Source organism: Sorex fumeus, unplaced genomic scaffold (assembly GCF_029834395.1).
Source record: "Sorex fumeus unplaced genomic scaffold, SorFum_2.1 ptg000014l, whole genome shotgun sequence".
NCBI classification, from domain to species: domain Eukaryota; kingdom Metazoa; phylum Chordata; class Mammalia; order Eulipotyphla; family Soricidae; genus Sorex; species Sorex fumeus.
Window position 1 is genome coordinate 20,505,797 of NW_026606071.1, and position 16,449 is coordinate 20,522,245.

Consider the following 16,449-nt stretch of genomic DNA (forward strand, 5'->3'; position numbering starts at 1 on the left):
AATTTTCCCCAGATAATTATTTAGAAGCTCATATGCTTAATACATTTTTCAGGAACTTACTAGAAGTACTTTGCAATCATATATATATATATATATATATATGGGGTTTTTTTTTTGCCACACCCAGTGGCAACCAGGGCTTACTCCTGGCTCTGTGCTCAGGGACCATTCTTGAGTTCGGAGGACTATATGAGGTGCTGAGGATCAAACTCAATTGGCTGTGTGCAAGGCAAGTGCCCCTATACTATACTATGGCTATGACCTCTCCCCTACATATTTTTGTAACCCATCTATAAATATAGCAGCCAGAAATGAAATCAAGGCCTTATATAAAATCGTGTTTAATATTTTGTATGCTTCAGGCTTTGCCTTTTTTTTTTTTTATTGTTCTAGGGACCACACCCAGCATTGCTCAGGGGCCAGAGCTATTCCTGGTGTTTGGTGCTCAGGTCCACCAAAGCCACACCTCACAGTGCTTGGGTAGGAGGCAGGCAATACCAGGAATCAAGCCGAGGGCCTCACAGCTGCAAGATATGTGTTCTATCATTTGAGCTACTTCCAAGCTCTCTTTCGGGTTTTTTTGTTTGTTTATATCGGGGCATGCCTGGAGGTGCTCAGGGCTTATTCCTAGCCTTATACAAAGGAAAAAGTGATCTGGGGTAGTCCTGGGGAACCATTTATGATGCCAGAGATTTGAACCAATGTTAATGGGATACAAGATAAGTACCTTAACTGCTTGCTATGTCTCTGGTCTCTCCTTGTGTGCTTTAAAATATTTTTTGATGAATTAAAATATATAGTTAATTAAATATTTCAATAGGAAACTTTTCATATACTATTAAATATTTTAATATGGGGAACTTTTTGTAAACTATAAAGCTAGGCCTCATCTTATGCAGCCAATTATTAAAAGTATCTTTTATAAAATTATTAGTTAAAACAGTATTGGGGGGGGACTGGAGAGCAGCAAATACGGCACTTGTCTTGCATGTGGCCCACCCAGGTTTGATCCCCAGCGTCTCATATGGTCTCCAGAACACCATCAGGAGTAATTCCTGAGTGCCAAAACCAGGAGCAACATTTGAGTATCGCTGGGTTTGGTCCAAAAACAAAAAACCCCACCCCAACACCCCCAGCTCACTCCAAAACACAGTATCCTGGGCGAGAGAGGGAGGGGAGAGAGAGAGAGAGAGAGGAGAGAAAGGAGAGAGGTGAGAGAGAAAAAAACAAAACCAGAATCCTAGCAAATCAGTGTATTTTTCTAGCATCTATCATTTTTCACTGCATTACTGTATGAGTGACTTGTATTGATTTCTGTTGCTTATTGGGGCAGTGCTGTAGAAGAGGCATGTTGGGTTCCTTGAGAAGATTCTGGTTCTTTCAAGTAATCCAGTCTTGACAGGCTCTGAATTATATCTACTCTGATAGAAATTATATACTTTCTGAATTATATCTTTATTAAGAATTATAGGTGCAATAGAAAATTTGGAAACAAATTGGTAGAAGAATGTAAAACATACAATTCAAAAGATCATATTAAAATTCTTATGTTTGCTGGTGTGGAGAGATTACTGAATAGATTGAGTGCATGTTACTGCATTCATGGCGGCCTAGAATTGACTCTGAGCACATCATGATTCCCAGCACTGAGCACTGCCAGGAACCAATCCTTAAGTGCAGAAATGGCTATTGTCCCTCAGCACCAGTAGGAGTTTGGCCCCAAAACAAAAATATCTCATAGTTTAAATATTTAATTAATATGCAATTTTAAAGACCTTTTTATGTACATTATAGTCTCCTGAACCTTTTTTTTTTTTTGGCTTTTTGACCATATCCAGCTGTGCTTAAGACTTACTCCTGGCTCTGTGCTCAGGGGATCAATTCTGTTGGGACTTGGGAGACCATATGAGTTGCCAGGGATTGAACATAGGTTGTCTGTGTGCAAGGCAAATACTTTATTCACTGTATTGCTCTGTCCTCCTTACCCCCCAAATTTGGAGTCATAATGAAAGTGAATAAAGATTAAAAAAAAATTTTATAATTGTGTTTAAAGCCAGTCTTAGAAGAGTTAAGTAGAGGATATTTATATTTGTATTTAATTCAAAAATTATATATTTAGTATGATTTACATTTTTTGACGTTCTTTCTTTTTTTTATTAACATAGATAACTACATTTTATTCCTTTGCCTAGTAATATAAAATACTCTTTCTTGTCAGGTGGTATGTACAGCTCCCCACACAGCAAGCTCATCAATATCATGAATTAGAGATTCCCTACCGCCGTTTGTCATCTACCACTCTTCCTGTGCCATCTCTTGAAGAAGAGAATGCTGCAGTTAGAGATGAGAATTGTGCATTGGCCTCACGTCTGCATCCTAAAGTAGCTTGTAAGATTCAAGAATTAGTATCACAGGGAATAGAACAAGTGTATGCAGTAAGGAAACAGCTAAGGTACAGTAAAAGCAAACTTCTTTTACAGATTTCATATTTGTTTGCTGGTTTAAATAAAACACTTGACATTGTAGACATTTCCTAGGATATATGCTATCAAGTAGATACGGAATATAGCTTTAAAGTTGTTTTAATTGCTGTTAGATTTTATCATTATGACAAAAGAATGGGGCTGGAGTGATAGCACAGCAGGTAGGGTGTTTGCCTTGCATGCGGCCGACCCAGGTTCGATTCCTCTGCCTCTCTTGGAGAGCCTGGCAAGCTACCTAGAATATCCTGCCTGCATGGCAAAGCCTGGCAAGCTACCCGCGACATATTCAATATGCCAAACACAGTAACAACAAATCTCATAAAGGAGACATTGCTGGTGCCTGCTCAAGCAAATCGATGAACAGTGGGAGGAAAGTGCTACAACAAAAGAATATAAAACTTTAGATTGGAAACCAGAATATAACTTCAGAATATTGTCAAGATTACTAACACCAAGGAAAAGAGGAAAGGAGCCTCTATATGTTCTCTAGGCCTTAAAGAAAGCATGTAATTGTCCCTTTGGCCACATACTTCTATATCTGCCAGAAAGGTGAGATTGTAGACCTAAAGGAAATGCTCACTGTTTATAAAGAAATGTACTACACGTGTTACTATGACTACAAGTGAGCCTACAGTAGTACCCAGCATGTAGTTGGCCTTGTTGTGAACCAAACGAAGGGAAGGAGTATTGCCAAGATAATTCATGTTCATATAGGATAAATTAAGCACCGTAAGAGCCTAGATAGCTTCCTGAAATATGTGAAGAAAATTGATAATAAAATAAGGAAGCTAGGGGCCACAGTGATAGCACAACGGGTAGATGTTTGCCTTGTACATGGCCTACCCAGGTTCGATCCCTGGCATCCGTGAGCAGGAATAATTCCTGAGCCAGAAGTCAGTCCTAAGTATCACCAGGTATGGCCCAACCCCCCCCCCCCAAAAAGGGTGGGGGAAGCCAAAGAGAAAGATATGATACTTGGGTTCAAATGAAGCACCAACCTGTTCTACCTAAGCAAGCTCGCTTTGTGAGAAACAATGGAAAGAAACCTGAGCTGCCGAGAGAATACCCATTCTCTAGGAATTCATAGTATGACTACTTAAAAAAAAACTCTGGACTATTGAAAAGATGAATATACATAGTTCTTTTTCCAGTAAAATGCCATATATGGAAAACTAAACTAATTTTATTGATGGGATATAAAAATTTTTATTTCGTTATACTTAGTATATGTCAGCTAGGTGTTGTATTAAGCCCTTAATATGTGTAATCTCATTCATTCTTACAATTCTGTAAAATTGATGTATTTTTACCCAGTCTGCAAACTAGAAAATGGAGACTCTCACAGAGTGTTAAATAACTGGCCAAACTAGTAAGAACTGAAGTCTAGGTCTAATTCAACAGATTTTGCTTTCTTGCTATGAGTTCTGATATTAAATTGAACTTGTTCCTACTGCTTATTGTGTAGACTTACCTACATGATAAAATGTGTATTCTCTAGTATTATTTCATAATTAATATGTGGATTTTATATTTAACAGCTTTCTTAGACATTTTATATTAAATTTCTTAGGGGCATTGTTAGAACCAAGGTAAAATTTGGTAAAACCATTCACTGTTTACTAAACCTTATTTAATATTTATTTATCTAATATTTACTGATCTTAAGAAACATCCCCATGATAAAATCTATCATATACACAGTATATATATATGAAATGAACTTTATAATTTATTTTGTGTAGTTCTAAATAATTATGCGGCAACTTATTTTATACATTCATAACATTTTGAGCATATTCCATTTTATGTAATATTAATTGCTGCCTTTTGGAAGCAGTGTAACAAGATGTTTATGAATATAACCTCTTTGTAGGCCCAAACTCACTTACTTGTTTGGTACATAATTATGAGCAGTTATTTAACTTCTGAAGCCCTCAGTTTCCTCATCCGTGAAATGGAGATGATCATTTTACCTGCTCCACAGGATTGTAGTAAGGGATAAAGGAAATATATGAGGTACTATATTAGTACCTCAGAGTAAGTACTCAAAAGCCTATCATACTTAAACTGAAAGTAGATTTTTTTAAATCCATAAATGTTTAAATATGAAAATATTAATCTACATGAGTTCGATTTTGGTTTTGATTTGTTTTGGGTTCACAACTGGTGGTACTTGGGCTACTTTCAGGTCCTTGCTGAGGGGTCACTCTTGACTTTGCTTAGAAGACCATGCTCTGCTAGGGATCAAAACAAGACCTCACTCCTGCATGCAAACCATGAACTCCCACCTGTTGAGCTCTCTTTCAGCCCGTACATGAATTGTTACTTAACATAAGAGAAAAATTTAAAGTTAGAAAATAAGAATTATAAAGCTATAGACCATGTTTTATAGAAGTTTGTGCTAAAAGAGAACTTCTTCCCTACTTGATCTAAAGTATATTGTTAAATTGTGTATATTTTTCTTTTATATTCTCTACAGAAATTTTGTGGAAAGGGAACTGTTCAAACCTGATGAGGTCCCTGAAAGACATAATCTATCCTTTTTTCCAACTGTAAATGATCTAAGAAATCACATCCATGAGGTACAGAAATCCTTGAGAAATGGAGATAACATGTATAATTCAGAGATTATTCCCACCACGGTATGACTACAAACATAATTGCTTTATTTGTTACAGAATTTTTCACAGTTATTATTGTTTAGCTTAATAGTGATGGTTTTTGTTAGGCCATAATAATGTGATATAGGAGAAAAATATTAATATTTTTCTTAAATATTGAACTCATAATTATTTGAATGAAAAACTCAGATGGTAATTTGACTAAAATTTTGTATTACTTATGGAAAAAAACATGAATTTCCATCTCAGTATAGTAACTGATTATATATTCTTGTTTTATAATTAATATTTTCTTTAAAAATTAATATTTAAGAGATATTAATTGGATACAGTCTCTTTTGAGGGAGTCATACCCAGAAATTTTCAGGGCTTACTCCTGGCTCTGCACTCAGGAATTGCTCCTGGCAGTACTCAGGACTAACGTAGGATACTGGGAATTGAACCCTGGTTGTTCGCGTGCAAAGCAAGTGCTCTACCTGCTGTACTATCTCGTTCACCCATAATTTGATATATTCTTATATATTCCCTCTTTTTTTAAATACACAGTCAAATTTAAATATAATTTATACTTGAATGTACAAAGTGATGATATTGGTCTTTTATGCCATCTGTGATTATTAGTCTTATCTTATATAAAACTACCACTGTTTTGTAGTTTTCCCCTTCATATCAATTATCTCTGCAAAAATTTTACCTTGTCTCAGGGATTAATCAAACAATTTAGGAACTAATAGTTGTAAAATAAGCAGTAATTATGGCACTAAAATCTCAGTAGTAGTTCCTGTGCTCTCCAGAATTTTACTGTCTGACTTAAGTAGCTGAATAAATTTCAGATTTTTTCTAAAGTTAGGGCCATGAATCTTTGGCCTCAACTCTCACCATCCCAAATTCAGGAACAGAACAAACCTGATTAGCAGTGATCCCTGCCATCTATACTTGCTGTCCAAATTTTTGCTATCAGAATTCATAAAGCGAATGTATTTGAATAGGGAAGTATATTTGTACTTTGCAAATGTGAACAAGAGAGTCATTACAGAGTAAAGCAGTTATACTATGAATAAAATATAACAGTTGCATAAGTACTTGAAACTATGTTTCGGTTATAAATTATTTCTACTGAAATGTTTCAATTTCAGCTGGAGTGGACTACAGATAATAGAAATATTATTGGAGAAACTGTGACAGTTGCGTTTGCAGAAGGTTAGTTATCTTGATACTTTTTGTTGTTTTTGAGCACCACCCTTTCCCCAGCTGGTAAGGGAGCCAGCAGATTTGAAACACAACATGACCCATTCAGGTCTATAAATCAGAGAAAATGCTCTGGAGGCAGCTTAGAACCATGCAGCCAGACCTGACCCCCAAGGATGATAGACGAGAAACTTGTAAATTTACTGAAATTTCTGAGCTGCACTGTTTGGGCTCTACACTGGTTTTCTATTGAGCTAGTCCTTCATGAACTTGAAAGTAGCAGGATTATGTAACTCACCCAGAGTTTAACAGATAGAGTCTGGAGGCCTGACCTTCCAGAGAAGACCTGTTTTACGCCAAGCATTGTAGTAGGCACTAGATTGTAATAGCGAAGAATGATTGATTGTTTAATGTTTGCAATTGAATCTCTATGGATTTCACATCTCTAGAGAAGGCTAGGAAATAGACTAGTATCATAGGATAGTGAATAGGATCCAAACTACTGATACAGAATCTTTTGAAGTAGAAAAGTTTCCTACTTTTATAGATATGCTGAATTAGAATAAAGGTTGACTAAGAATTTAAATATTTTCACAATGTTCTTAATGGTTATGATTCTGATCATCTATTGTGATCAACATGATCTGTCACATTCTAGAAATAGTGAGCTAGGTAACTTCTGAAAGTCCTTTTCAAAGTCTTAACTTGCTTCTTATTCTAATCAAAGGATTGAAATAAAATGTAGCTCCCTAGAAGTCATGAAAATTATTTTATTAATAGATTGTTTTTCCTCTTACTTAGGAAATTCAACAGGAGACTCAGTTACTACTAATGTAGAAACAAATCAAACAACTTCTGTATCTCTGGAGCCAGCCCACTTGCTTTCCTCATTTTCCTCATTTCCACCCAAAGTATTTACCCAGCTTCAGGTAGCCGAATTTGAGAACTTTCTTCTTCAATTTCCTCTTTTTAGAGATTTTACAGAATAGTTGCAGTATTATGATAATGCTCAAAGATTAGTAATTTTCTTTTTTGGTATTTAAGGTGATAATTTATATGATATTGGAATTATATCCATGAGAAACCACCATTAGTAGTAATTTAAAAATATTTTAAAATAAAATTAATAACAATTTAAAAATTGGTAATTTAAACAATATTTTGAAGAAATTTGAGAACTTTGCATGTGATAGAACTTAATTGCACTATTTTTCCTTTGGGTTTTTTTTTCTGTTCTTAATGTTTGTCAGTAATTGTACCTACATTTTATTCTAATTTTATGTCAAAAAAAATATACATGAGAAAACCGCAAGTAGTAAGTTCAAACATTTTGATGAAAATTTTTTTTTGGTTTAAAAGGGTTTGCAGTTTACCTCTTCTGATGGATCACCAACTCTCATATCAGAAAATAACCACTCCTCCTCAAGTCCTTCCAGACTCCTGAACTCAATAGAAAGTACTGTAATGAACAATAATTCTCTCCTACTTGATCAAGGTCATAACCTTCAAACAGATACTTGCCTCACTGAAAACAATAGTATTGCTTCTGCCATTGGTAACCTTCCAGAACCAGTTCAAAATCTGGTTCCGGTGGATCAGTTGATAGAAGATGGAGATGTGCAAGATACAGACAATCTGGAAGGAAGTGTTCATCAGATTCTGTTGGGAGATGTGGACACCATTCCAATGCATATTATAGATACCCACCCAGCTCTTAGTAAGTTAAAATCTATATATGATTTTATCTTTCTAAAAACCTTTATGAAATATCACCTTTATTACTACAAAAGAATGAGTATACAAATAATGAGAAGGGGAAAACATTAATATAACTTTAAAAACTTTTAAACTTAATATTTTAATCCCTATCAAAATTATTTATTCCTTTATTACCTAGTTTTACATGGAGAACCTGTGGTGATATAACGAGGAAGATCTTTTTAGAATACATTAAAACAAGAGAAATTGGGCCGGAGAGATAGTACAGTGGGTAAGGTGTTTTCCTTGCATGTGACTGACCTGGGTTTTATCTCCAGCACTGCATATATTCCCCTGAACCCCACCAGGAGTGATCTTTGAGCACAAAGGTAGAAGTAATACCTGGAGTACAGCTGAGTGGGGCTCAAAAATGAAAAAAAGAACAATTTTAAAAGACGATACTAAAGACTATAGTACAGCAGGTAGAGCACTTGCCTTGCGTTCTGCCAACCCAGGTTTAATCCCAAATGGTCCCTTGAGCACTGCCAGAAGTGATCCCTTGGTATACAGCCAGGAGTAAGCCCTGTGCACTGTTGGGTGTGTCACAAAAACAGAAAAAGAAAACTATTCTAGGGGCCAGAGAGAGTATAGTTAGTATTCCTTGCATGCGATCAATCTTGGTTTGATCTAGATACGGTTCCCTGCACCTAAAACCAAAAAAAACACAGAACAACTTTAGTGAACTGAATTATGGAAAAATTGATACACATGAAAAGTGGAATAAATAAGCAGATATAAAGGCAAAAGGAAACTTTTGACTTTCAGATTTAAATGTTGAATTTCATGGAAAGTAATGAATGTAGCTGGTAAATTTTGGAAACTGGAGTTTAATCCCAAGCTTTAGTACTTTCACTCTATGAACCCGGTGAATATGATAACGATTTTTAAATTCCTAGTTGACCTACATCACTTTCTTACAGATTTTTCTGGATTGGGCCTTTCTTGGAGGGGGAGAGGTGTGTATTTTAATTTGCTTTATTAAATTAAAGCAGAACAAAAACTATCATAAAAGTTGACATGGGGGGGATGGATAGTACAGCGGGTAGGGCGTTTGCCTTGCATGCGGCCAATCTGGGTTCAATCCCCGGCATCCCATATGGTCCCCTGAGCACCTCCAGGAATAATTCCTGAATGTAGAACCAGGACTTAGAGCATTGCCGGGTGTGACCCAAAAAGAAAAAAAAAAAGTTGACATAGAATTTATAAAGTTGCTTGTTTGTTTTGTGTATACTTTGTCATCATTCTTCAGAGTAAAGAAAACCATAAGTTCCTTTCAAAAAAGAATCTTTGTATTTGGCAACTATAGCAATAATACAAGTGGAAAGCTTGACCCCCGTTCAAATCCCTGATATGATTCTCCTGCACTGCCAGGCATAATCCCTGAGCACAGAGCCAGCAGTTGTCTCTGAGCACCTGTGTGTGGTCCAAACCACCTCCTTTCCCCCCACAAAAGACTCTGTCTTTTAAATTTATCAAAAGCTTTATGTCTAAGAAAATTTATCCATAGTACTGCAGCAATGGTAACTACTGAGGAGGTTTAGAAAAAAATGAAAAGAATTACATTTTAACACATAAAAGAGTTGGTAATATCTCCATTTTACAAATGGGAAAACTAAGGCTTGGGTTGTCTATAAAACTATTGTAAATGTCATCTAGTTGCTGACTTAGCAAAAGATCGGTCTGCTTCCAAAAGATTCTTTCCATTCTAACATGCTTTCTGCTGCTGTGTTGTGCCAAGCTATTTCTGTTGATTTAAAGAAAACCATATTTGGATCTGAATTTGCATCATTTTCCAAGTTAGATCATAAATTGGGGAACTACTTTATCTAAATATTCTCAGGTCCCTCAAATCCCTTATCTGATTTTCTGGGTTTTCAGGCAATAACTCTAGCACACCCAGCTATGTCAATCATTAGGTGTCAGTATGCTTCTCTGAGCAGATATGATTCCCTTGAGTTTAGTTCTTTATTGCAACTGAAAAAACAATATTCAGGGCTGGAGTGATAGTATAGTGGGTCAAGCCTTTGCGTTGCATGTGGCAATCCAAGTTCAATCCCTGGCATCCCATAGGGTCCCCTGAGTGCAGAGCCAGGAGTAACTTTTGAGCATCACTGGGTTTGGACCCCGCCAAAACAAACAAAAACCCCCAGTATTCAGAAGAAAGATTTGATTCCAGGTATCCCACCTGTCATTACACAGTAATGTTGATGGTATGCTGCACTAAGATAAATTTATTTGATTTTTAAGTGCTTTGACTTTAGAATGGTTAGAATGAATGAATTTAGAATTTAGAATTTAAATGAATTTGGAAATATTTTCTTTATTTTGGTTTATGAGCCATACCTGGCAATACTTGGGGAGGTTACTCCTGGCTTTGCCCCAGGAATTACTCCTTGTGGTGCTTGGGGTACCATATGGTGTGCTATGGATCAAATCTGGGTTGGCCATGTGCAAGGCAAACATCCTACCTGCTATAATGCTCCAGCTCCTACATTGGGAAGTATTTTTAATAAGTAAACATATAGGTCAAAATTGTCATTAAAGATGAGGCATACTTTTTCTTAACTCGTGTGAAGTTTCTTTGAGGTGTGTACAATCCCTTGATATATGACATATGGAGATCACCTGGAAATGGTAACATCTGTAAACGTGTAATATATAGTTCTTTTCTTAGCAAAGCAAATACTTTTCAAATAATGGTAGGTTTCCTACCATTATTTTTAAAGACAGATAGGTTTAAATATGAAATATTTCTAGGACCAAGAAGATAGTTCAAAAGCATGCACAGGGACCCATGTTCTATCCTCCGCCTGCATAACCTCCTGACTGTGCTGTCGGGTATATGCCTAGTGACTCTCAACACTGCTAGGGATGCCCCCACAGATAGGACTGATGGTAAATATAGATTATTCTGAATGTTCTTAGCAAACATTGGCTTTTATTAGGGTATTTTTTAAGAGAATAACTTTTTGAAGAGGGTAACTATTGTTTCCTTGATAAAATAATACGTTTATTACTAGGAACTATTGAAGTTATTTTATATACATGTCAGAAGCAGAGGCCAGGGAGATTGTATAGTGATGAAGGTATTTGTCTTGTATCCCTCTGGCCCTGCTTTGAATCCCTGATACCATATATGGTCCCCTGTGCACTGCCAGGGGTCATTGAGTACAGAGTCAGGAATGGCATTTGATTACTCCTGTATGTGTTCCACCCCACCCCCTCCAAACAATGGATGTAGAGACTATGAGTTCTCAGACACACCAATTAATTTTCTGTTTCTGTTTTTGGACTACACCCAGTGGTGCTGGGTCGGAGCGATAGCATAGCGCGTAGGGCATTTGTCTTGCACGTGGCCGACCTGGTTTTGATTCCTCCACCCCTCTTGGAGAGCCCTGCAAGCTACCGAGAGTATTCTGCCCACACAGCAAAGCTTGGCAAGCTACCTGTGTCGTATTTGATATGCCAAAACAGTAACAACAATTCTCACAAAGGAGACGTTACTGGTGCCCGCTTGAGAAAATCTATGAACAATGGGAGTTCAGTGCTTCAGTGCTACAGTGCTATCCAGTGGTGCTGTGGGCTACTCCTAGCTGAGTGCTTAAGGGTTACTTTCTGTAGTATTGAGAGTTGAAGGCTGTGTAGTACCAGTGATCGAAATCAGGAATCCCACACATATACTCCAGCCCTTTGAGCTATCTCCTTGTCCTCAAACTTGTTTTCTTTTTTTTTTTTTCATTTTATTAGTGAAACACCATGAGGTACAGTTGTGGACTTATAAATTTTTGTGCTTGGGTTTCAGTTATACAATGATTGAGTACCTATTGCTCCACCAGTGCCCATTTTCCACCACTGATGATCCCAGTATCCCTCCTACCATACCTCATCCCCCTCCCATTCCACCCTGCCTCTGTGGCAGGGCATTCCCTTTTGTTCTCTCTCTCCTTTTGAGTGTTGTGGTTTGTAATAGAGGTATTGAGTGGCAGTCATGTTCGGTCTGTAGTCTACTTTCAGCATGCATCTCCCATCCTGAGCGGTTCCTCCCAACACCCTTTATTTGGTGCTCCCTTCTCTATCTGAGCTGCCTTTTCCCCCAGCATGTGCGACTGGCCTCTAAGCCATGGAGCGAACCTCCTCGTACTTGTCTCAACTATTCTTTCAAACTTGTTTTCTTAATTATAAGGTCCCCCGCCCCCCCCAAAAAAACTGATGTGTTTTCACTTTTCTTTTACATTCTTATTCTAAAGATTCCAGTGCCATGAATTACACTAACTTTTAGGGTTTGTTTTTCTTTTTTTTAAACTTTAAAGTTGAAGAAAATCCAGAAGATACCATTCCTATGGACCAAGATAAGCAAGAATCCAAAGAACCAGCATTGTCTATGGAATAAAAAAGAAATTGGGACTGTAAGAATTTAATTTATTGAAGCTTTTCATAACATAACTGATAACATCTGATGTCAGAAAAGATGGTGAATATTGTCAAAGTGCAGCATTATAAGTGAACAGAAGACTAAGTCAATGAAAAGCTTTGATGTGAAACTGATGTATTTGATGCCAATTTCATATTTTTTACTTAAGATACCTTATTTTATATTAATACTACGCGTTTTGATGATCTGATAAGGCAGTATATCAAGACTATCTGAACTTACCCATGTCTGAAAACAAATATGTTACACTCTGAAAAATACCCAAATTTAATTCTTAGAAAGCAAAAATAACAAAAACAATGTGTGAATGTATATTTGTATGTTGTAACTTTTTCAGGTTTTAAAAGAACTTCCTCTTAAAAATTGTGAAGAATGTTTTTTAATTGGCAGACAGATGAGAGTCTGTCCTATGTGGAAAGATAAAACAATTGATTTTATATTCATGTTACCCAGAAGTCACATTTTTGTAATCTGTGTAGCTGTATTTTAGCTTTTTGCATTCTACTTTTTGTCTTAATATCTTCAGACTTAATACAAAAGTCACCTAGTAGAACTTTAAAGTGTCTTAATAATTCTGGGAATTTCAACCTGAATTAATCATACATAAAACAGAAACAAATGTATATTGTACAAATTTAAACAGTATTGTAATGAAACAGTACTTATACAGATGTAGAAATGGTGAGAATTAAAAAAAGAATAATAGAGTTCCCCAATACTTACAAATAATTCAGAAACTTTTTGAAATCAGTGGAGAATTTCCCCCTCTATTTTGTATTGAAAATTTAGCTCTTATTTGAAGAATATTTGAATTATATTTTTCTGTGTCAGAGTTATTGAATTGATAACATTAGAATGTATAGTATTTCAAGGTAAGTATAGTTTAAAATTTAGTTTCTATTTAAAACATAAAAAAAATTTGAGTATTAACTTTAAACACAAAATAAAACTAATCATTACAAGTTTGCTTTGTGAAGAAATTAACCTAAAGGTTTTCCTCAGAGGCCACTGTTGATATATTTTAAAGTTAATTTAAAAATAATAAAGACTGGAGAGATAGTACAGGGTTTAGGCTCCTAACTTGTATTCTAACATATATAGTGCTCAGTCTGATCTGTGACACAATGTATGACTCTTGAATCACTACCAGGAATGATCCCTGAGCACACAGGGTCAGGAGTAATCCCTAAGCACTGCCAGTTGTAACCCCCTCAAAACCAAAAATAAATAAAAATTAAAATATTAAGGATTGTGACTGGAGAGATAGTTCAAAGTTAAGGTGCTTGCCCTACACATTGTCAACTCTGAATCAATCCACAGCACTGCTAATTATTTCCTTAGCACCACAAAAAGTGATCCCTGAATTATCCTCCCATTGTTCATCAATTTGCTTGAGTGGGCCCAGTAGCGTCTCCATTATGAGACTTCTTGTTACTGTGTTTGGCATATTGAATACTGTCGGTAGCTTGCCGGGCTCTCTGAGAGGGGTGGAGGAATTGAACCCAGCTCTGCTGGGCTGGCTGCATGCAAGGCAAATGCCCTACCGCTGTGCTATCGCTCCAGCCAGAAATAAGCACCTGCAGGTGTAGACCCCCAAAGCAGTGAAATAAAATAAAAGTAAGTGTTTCTGGGGCCAGAAATGCAGATGAGTGGTAATACACATTCCTTATATATTTGAATATGTTGGTGTCATCCATGGCACCTCCAAAAACAAAAACAAAAAGTTTTTTAAAGTATATTTAAAATACAAAGCAACCAAATATAATATGAAAATTTAACAGTACATTATAAATGACTTATTTTTGCCTGTTCCGAATCCAACCTCCTGTTACTAATTCATTTTTAACAGTTTTGGGTACATTAAAGTACTCTTAAATGGAATTCTAAAATTCTTTATTCTTTGGATAAATATGGTATTTAATATAAAGTGTAATTATATCACTATTAAATACAGTGCATATTCAGTTACAGCTATACATTTTGATAAGAATTGGTTCTCTTTTTGTAACACTGCACTGTAGCGTTGTCCTCCCGTTGTTTATTGATTTGCTCGAGTGGGCACCAGATTTGCAAGACTTGTTACTGTTTTGGCATATTGAATATGTCACTGGTAGCTTGCCAGGCTTTGCCCTGTGGGCGGGATACCCTTGGTAGCTTGTCGGGCTCTCCTAGAGGGGCGGAGGAATCGAACCCAGGTCGGCCACGTGCAAGGCAAATGCCCTACCCGCTGTGCTATTGCTCTTATTTCTAAAAATTGAAAATACTTTATGTAGCTATGATAGGGGCAGGTCATAAAGTTCTGTTGTTTTTTTGTTTTGCTTTTTGGGTCACATCTGACAGATGCTAATGGGTTATTTCTGGCTCTGGACTCAGGAATCATTCCTGGAAGTGCTCAGGGTACCAATAGGATGCTGGACTTGAACCTGGGTCGGCCCTATCCTCTGAAGTTCTATTGTTATGCTATGTTAAGTACAGCTTAGTTATTTCAAAATCAGATTGTTTTTTATTAGTGACAAACCAAGAGGTACTGTTGTAGACTTAGAAATTTTTGTGCCTGGCTTTCATTTATACAATGATTAAGTACCCATCCCTCCACCAGTGCTCATTTTCCACCACCACGAATCCCAGTATCCCTTCCCCCCTTCTCCCCCCCTCCAAACCCACCCTGCCTTTGTGGCAGGGCATTCCCTTTTGTTCTCTCTCTCCTTTTGGGTGCTGTGGTTTAAAGCCAGATTTTTATAATATTACTTTTTTAGTTTGGGGGCCACACCTGCTCAGGAAATCATTCCTGGCAGTCTCTTAGGAACACACATGATGCTAGGGATTAAACTTGGGCTGGCTGAGTGCAAGGCAAATGTCCTACCTATTGTGCTATCACTCTGGCTCCCTCAAACTCAGATCTTTTAGTATGTATGTACTTAAAGGGTTAAGTCTAAGTTAATTTTTAGCTCAGTGTTATTTTGTAGATAATATTCTTTTCATTTTTATTTCTTGCTTTCATAGATTCTTAAAACTTTTAGGGGACTAGAGCCGGTATGGCGTTTTCCTTACACATAGCAGATCCGAGTGGGTTTGATCTTCAGATCCCTCATGGTCCCGGCCAGGAGTAACACCTGAGCACCACTGGGTATGGCCCCAAAATCCAAACAATAACAATAAACTTACAGAAATAGTTTATTAATTATTTCACAAATTGAACTATGTTCTTTTGGAGGCATTCTTTTTGTTGTTGAGTTGCAAAGGAGAAATGCTTATGAAAATATAACTCCTAGATAGTTACCATTGGCAATGAAATAAGTTAGAGGATTCATGCTTTGGAACTAGATCATAAACAAAGTAAAGCCAAGAATACTTTGTTTTCTTCTTTATGAATATCTCTTCTGTTTTTTTCTTACCAGTATTCAGAGTTACAATTTATCTTCCCCAGAAATAAACAAAAAAGAACAAAAAGAACTTTAAAGAAGGCTTAAATTCCTAATACTATACTTTTTTGGTTTTTAGGTAGAAACTGGAACTATCAGTATTTTCATGTAAGTATTTCAATCAGCAGGTCTTTAAAGCTGGTTTCTAAATTAGTTTTCAAAAATTTGTTCTGTAAATGCATCTTCGCTAACAGTATATCAGTATTATAAAGATGCTTAGCATTGCTATTTAAAAAGAATACTTACATATTTTGTTTTTTATCATTTTTAAATGAACAGGATATCAAATGCAAGTGCATAAAAATTTTGTTATCTATATTTGGCGTTCTCCTATACAGCTCTACAGCAAAGTTTGACCTAAGCTCTTTTGTTTTATATGCTGCGGGATATAAATACCTTTGGTAATAAGATGAACATTTGAAATACGCAGCTAAGAATTCATAATTACAGCCAGCTTTATTTTTCATTGTATTTCTCATGTTTCAGGCTTCCAAATATACTTTATATGTGTGTATCACAGTTATTTGTAGATAAACTCAGCCAAA

The 16,449-nt window shown here is 36.3% G+C and overlaps 1 protein-coding gene across 3 annotated transcripts in view; it reads left to right on the forward strand.

The window, feature by feature from the left end:
• CARF (calcium responsive transcription factor) overlaps window positions 1-13,840 on the forward strand; it is a 34,222-nt gene extending 20,382 nt beyond the window's left edge. For 2 of the 3 annotated variants that reach the window (XM_056111724.1, XM_056111725.1), the window contains exons 8-13: window positions 2,219-2,452; window positions 4,963-5,125; window positions 6,241-6,304; window positions 7,094-7,221; window positions 7,652-8,009; window positions 12,361-13,840. In XM_056111724.1, the coding sequence (XP_055967699.1) occupies window positions 2,219-2,452; window positions 4,963-5,125; window positions 6,241-6,304; window positions 7,094-7,221; window positions 7,652-8,009; window positions 12,361-12,440 (1,027 nt within the window). In that variant the 3' untranslated portion in view covers window positions 12,441-13,840. Of the gene's footprint in view, window positions 1-2,218; window positions 2,453-4,962; window positions 5,126-6,240; window positions 6,305-7,093; window positions 7,222-7,651; window positions 8,010-8,189; window positions 8,283-12,360 lie in introns of all 3 variants that reach the window. The other variant, XR_008792085.1, reaches the window with a different exon arrangement.
• The last annotated feature ends 2,609 nt before the right edge of the window (window positions 13,841-16,449 follow it).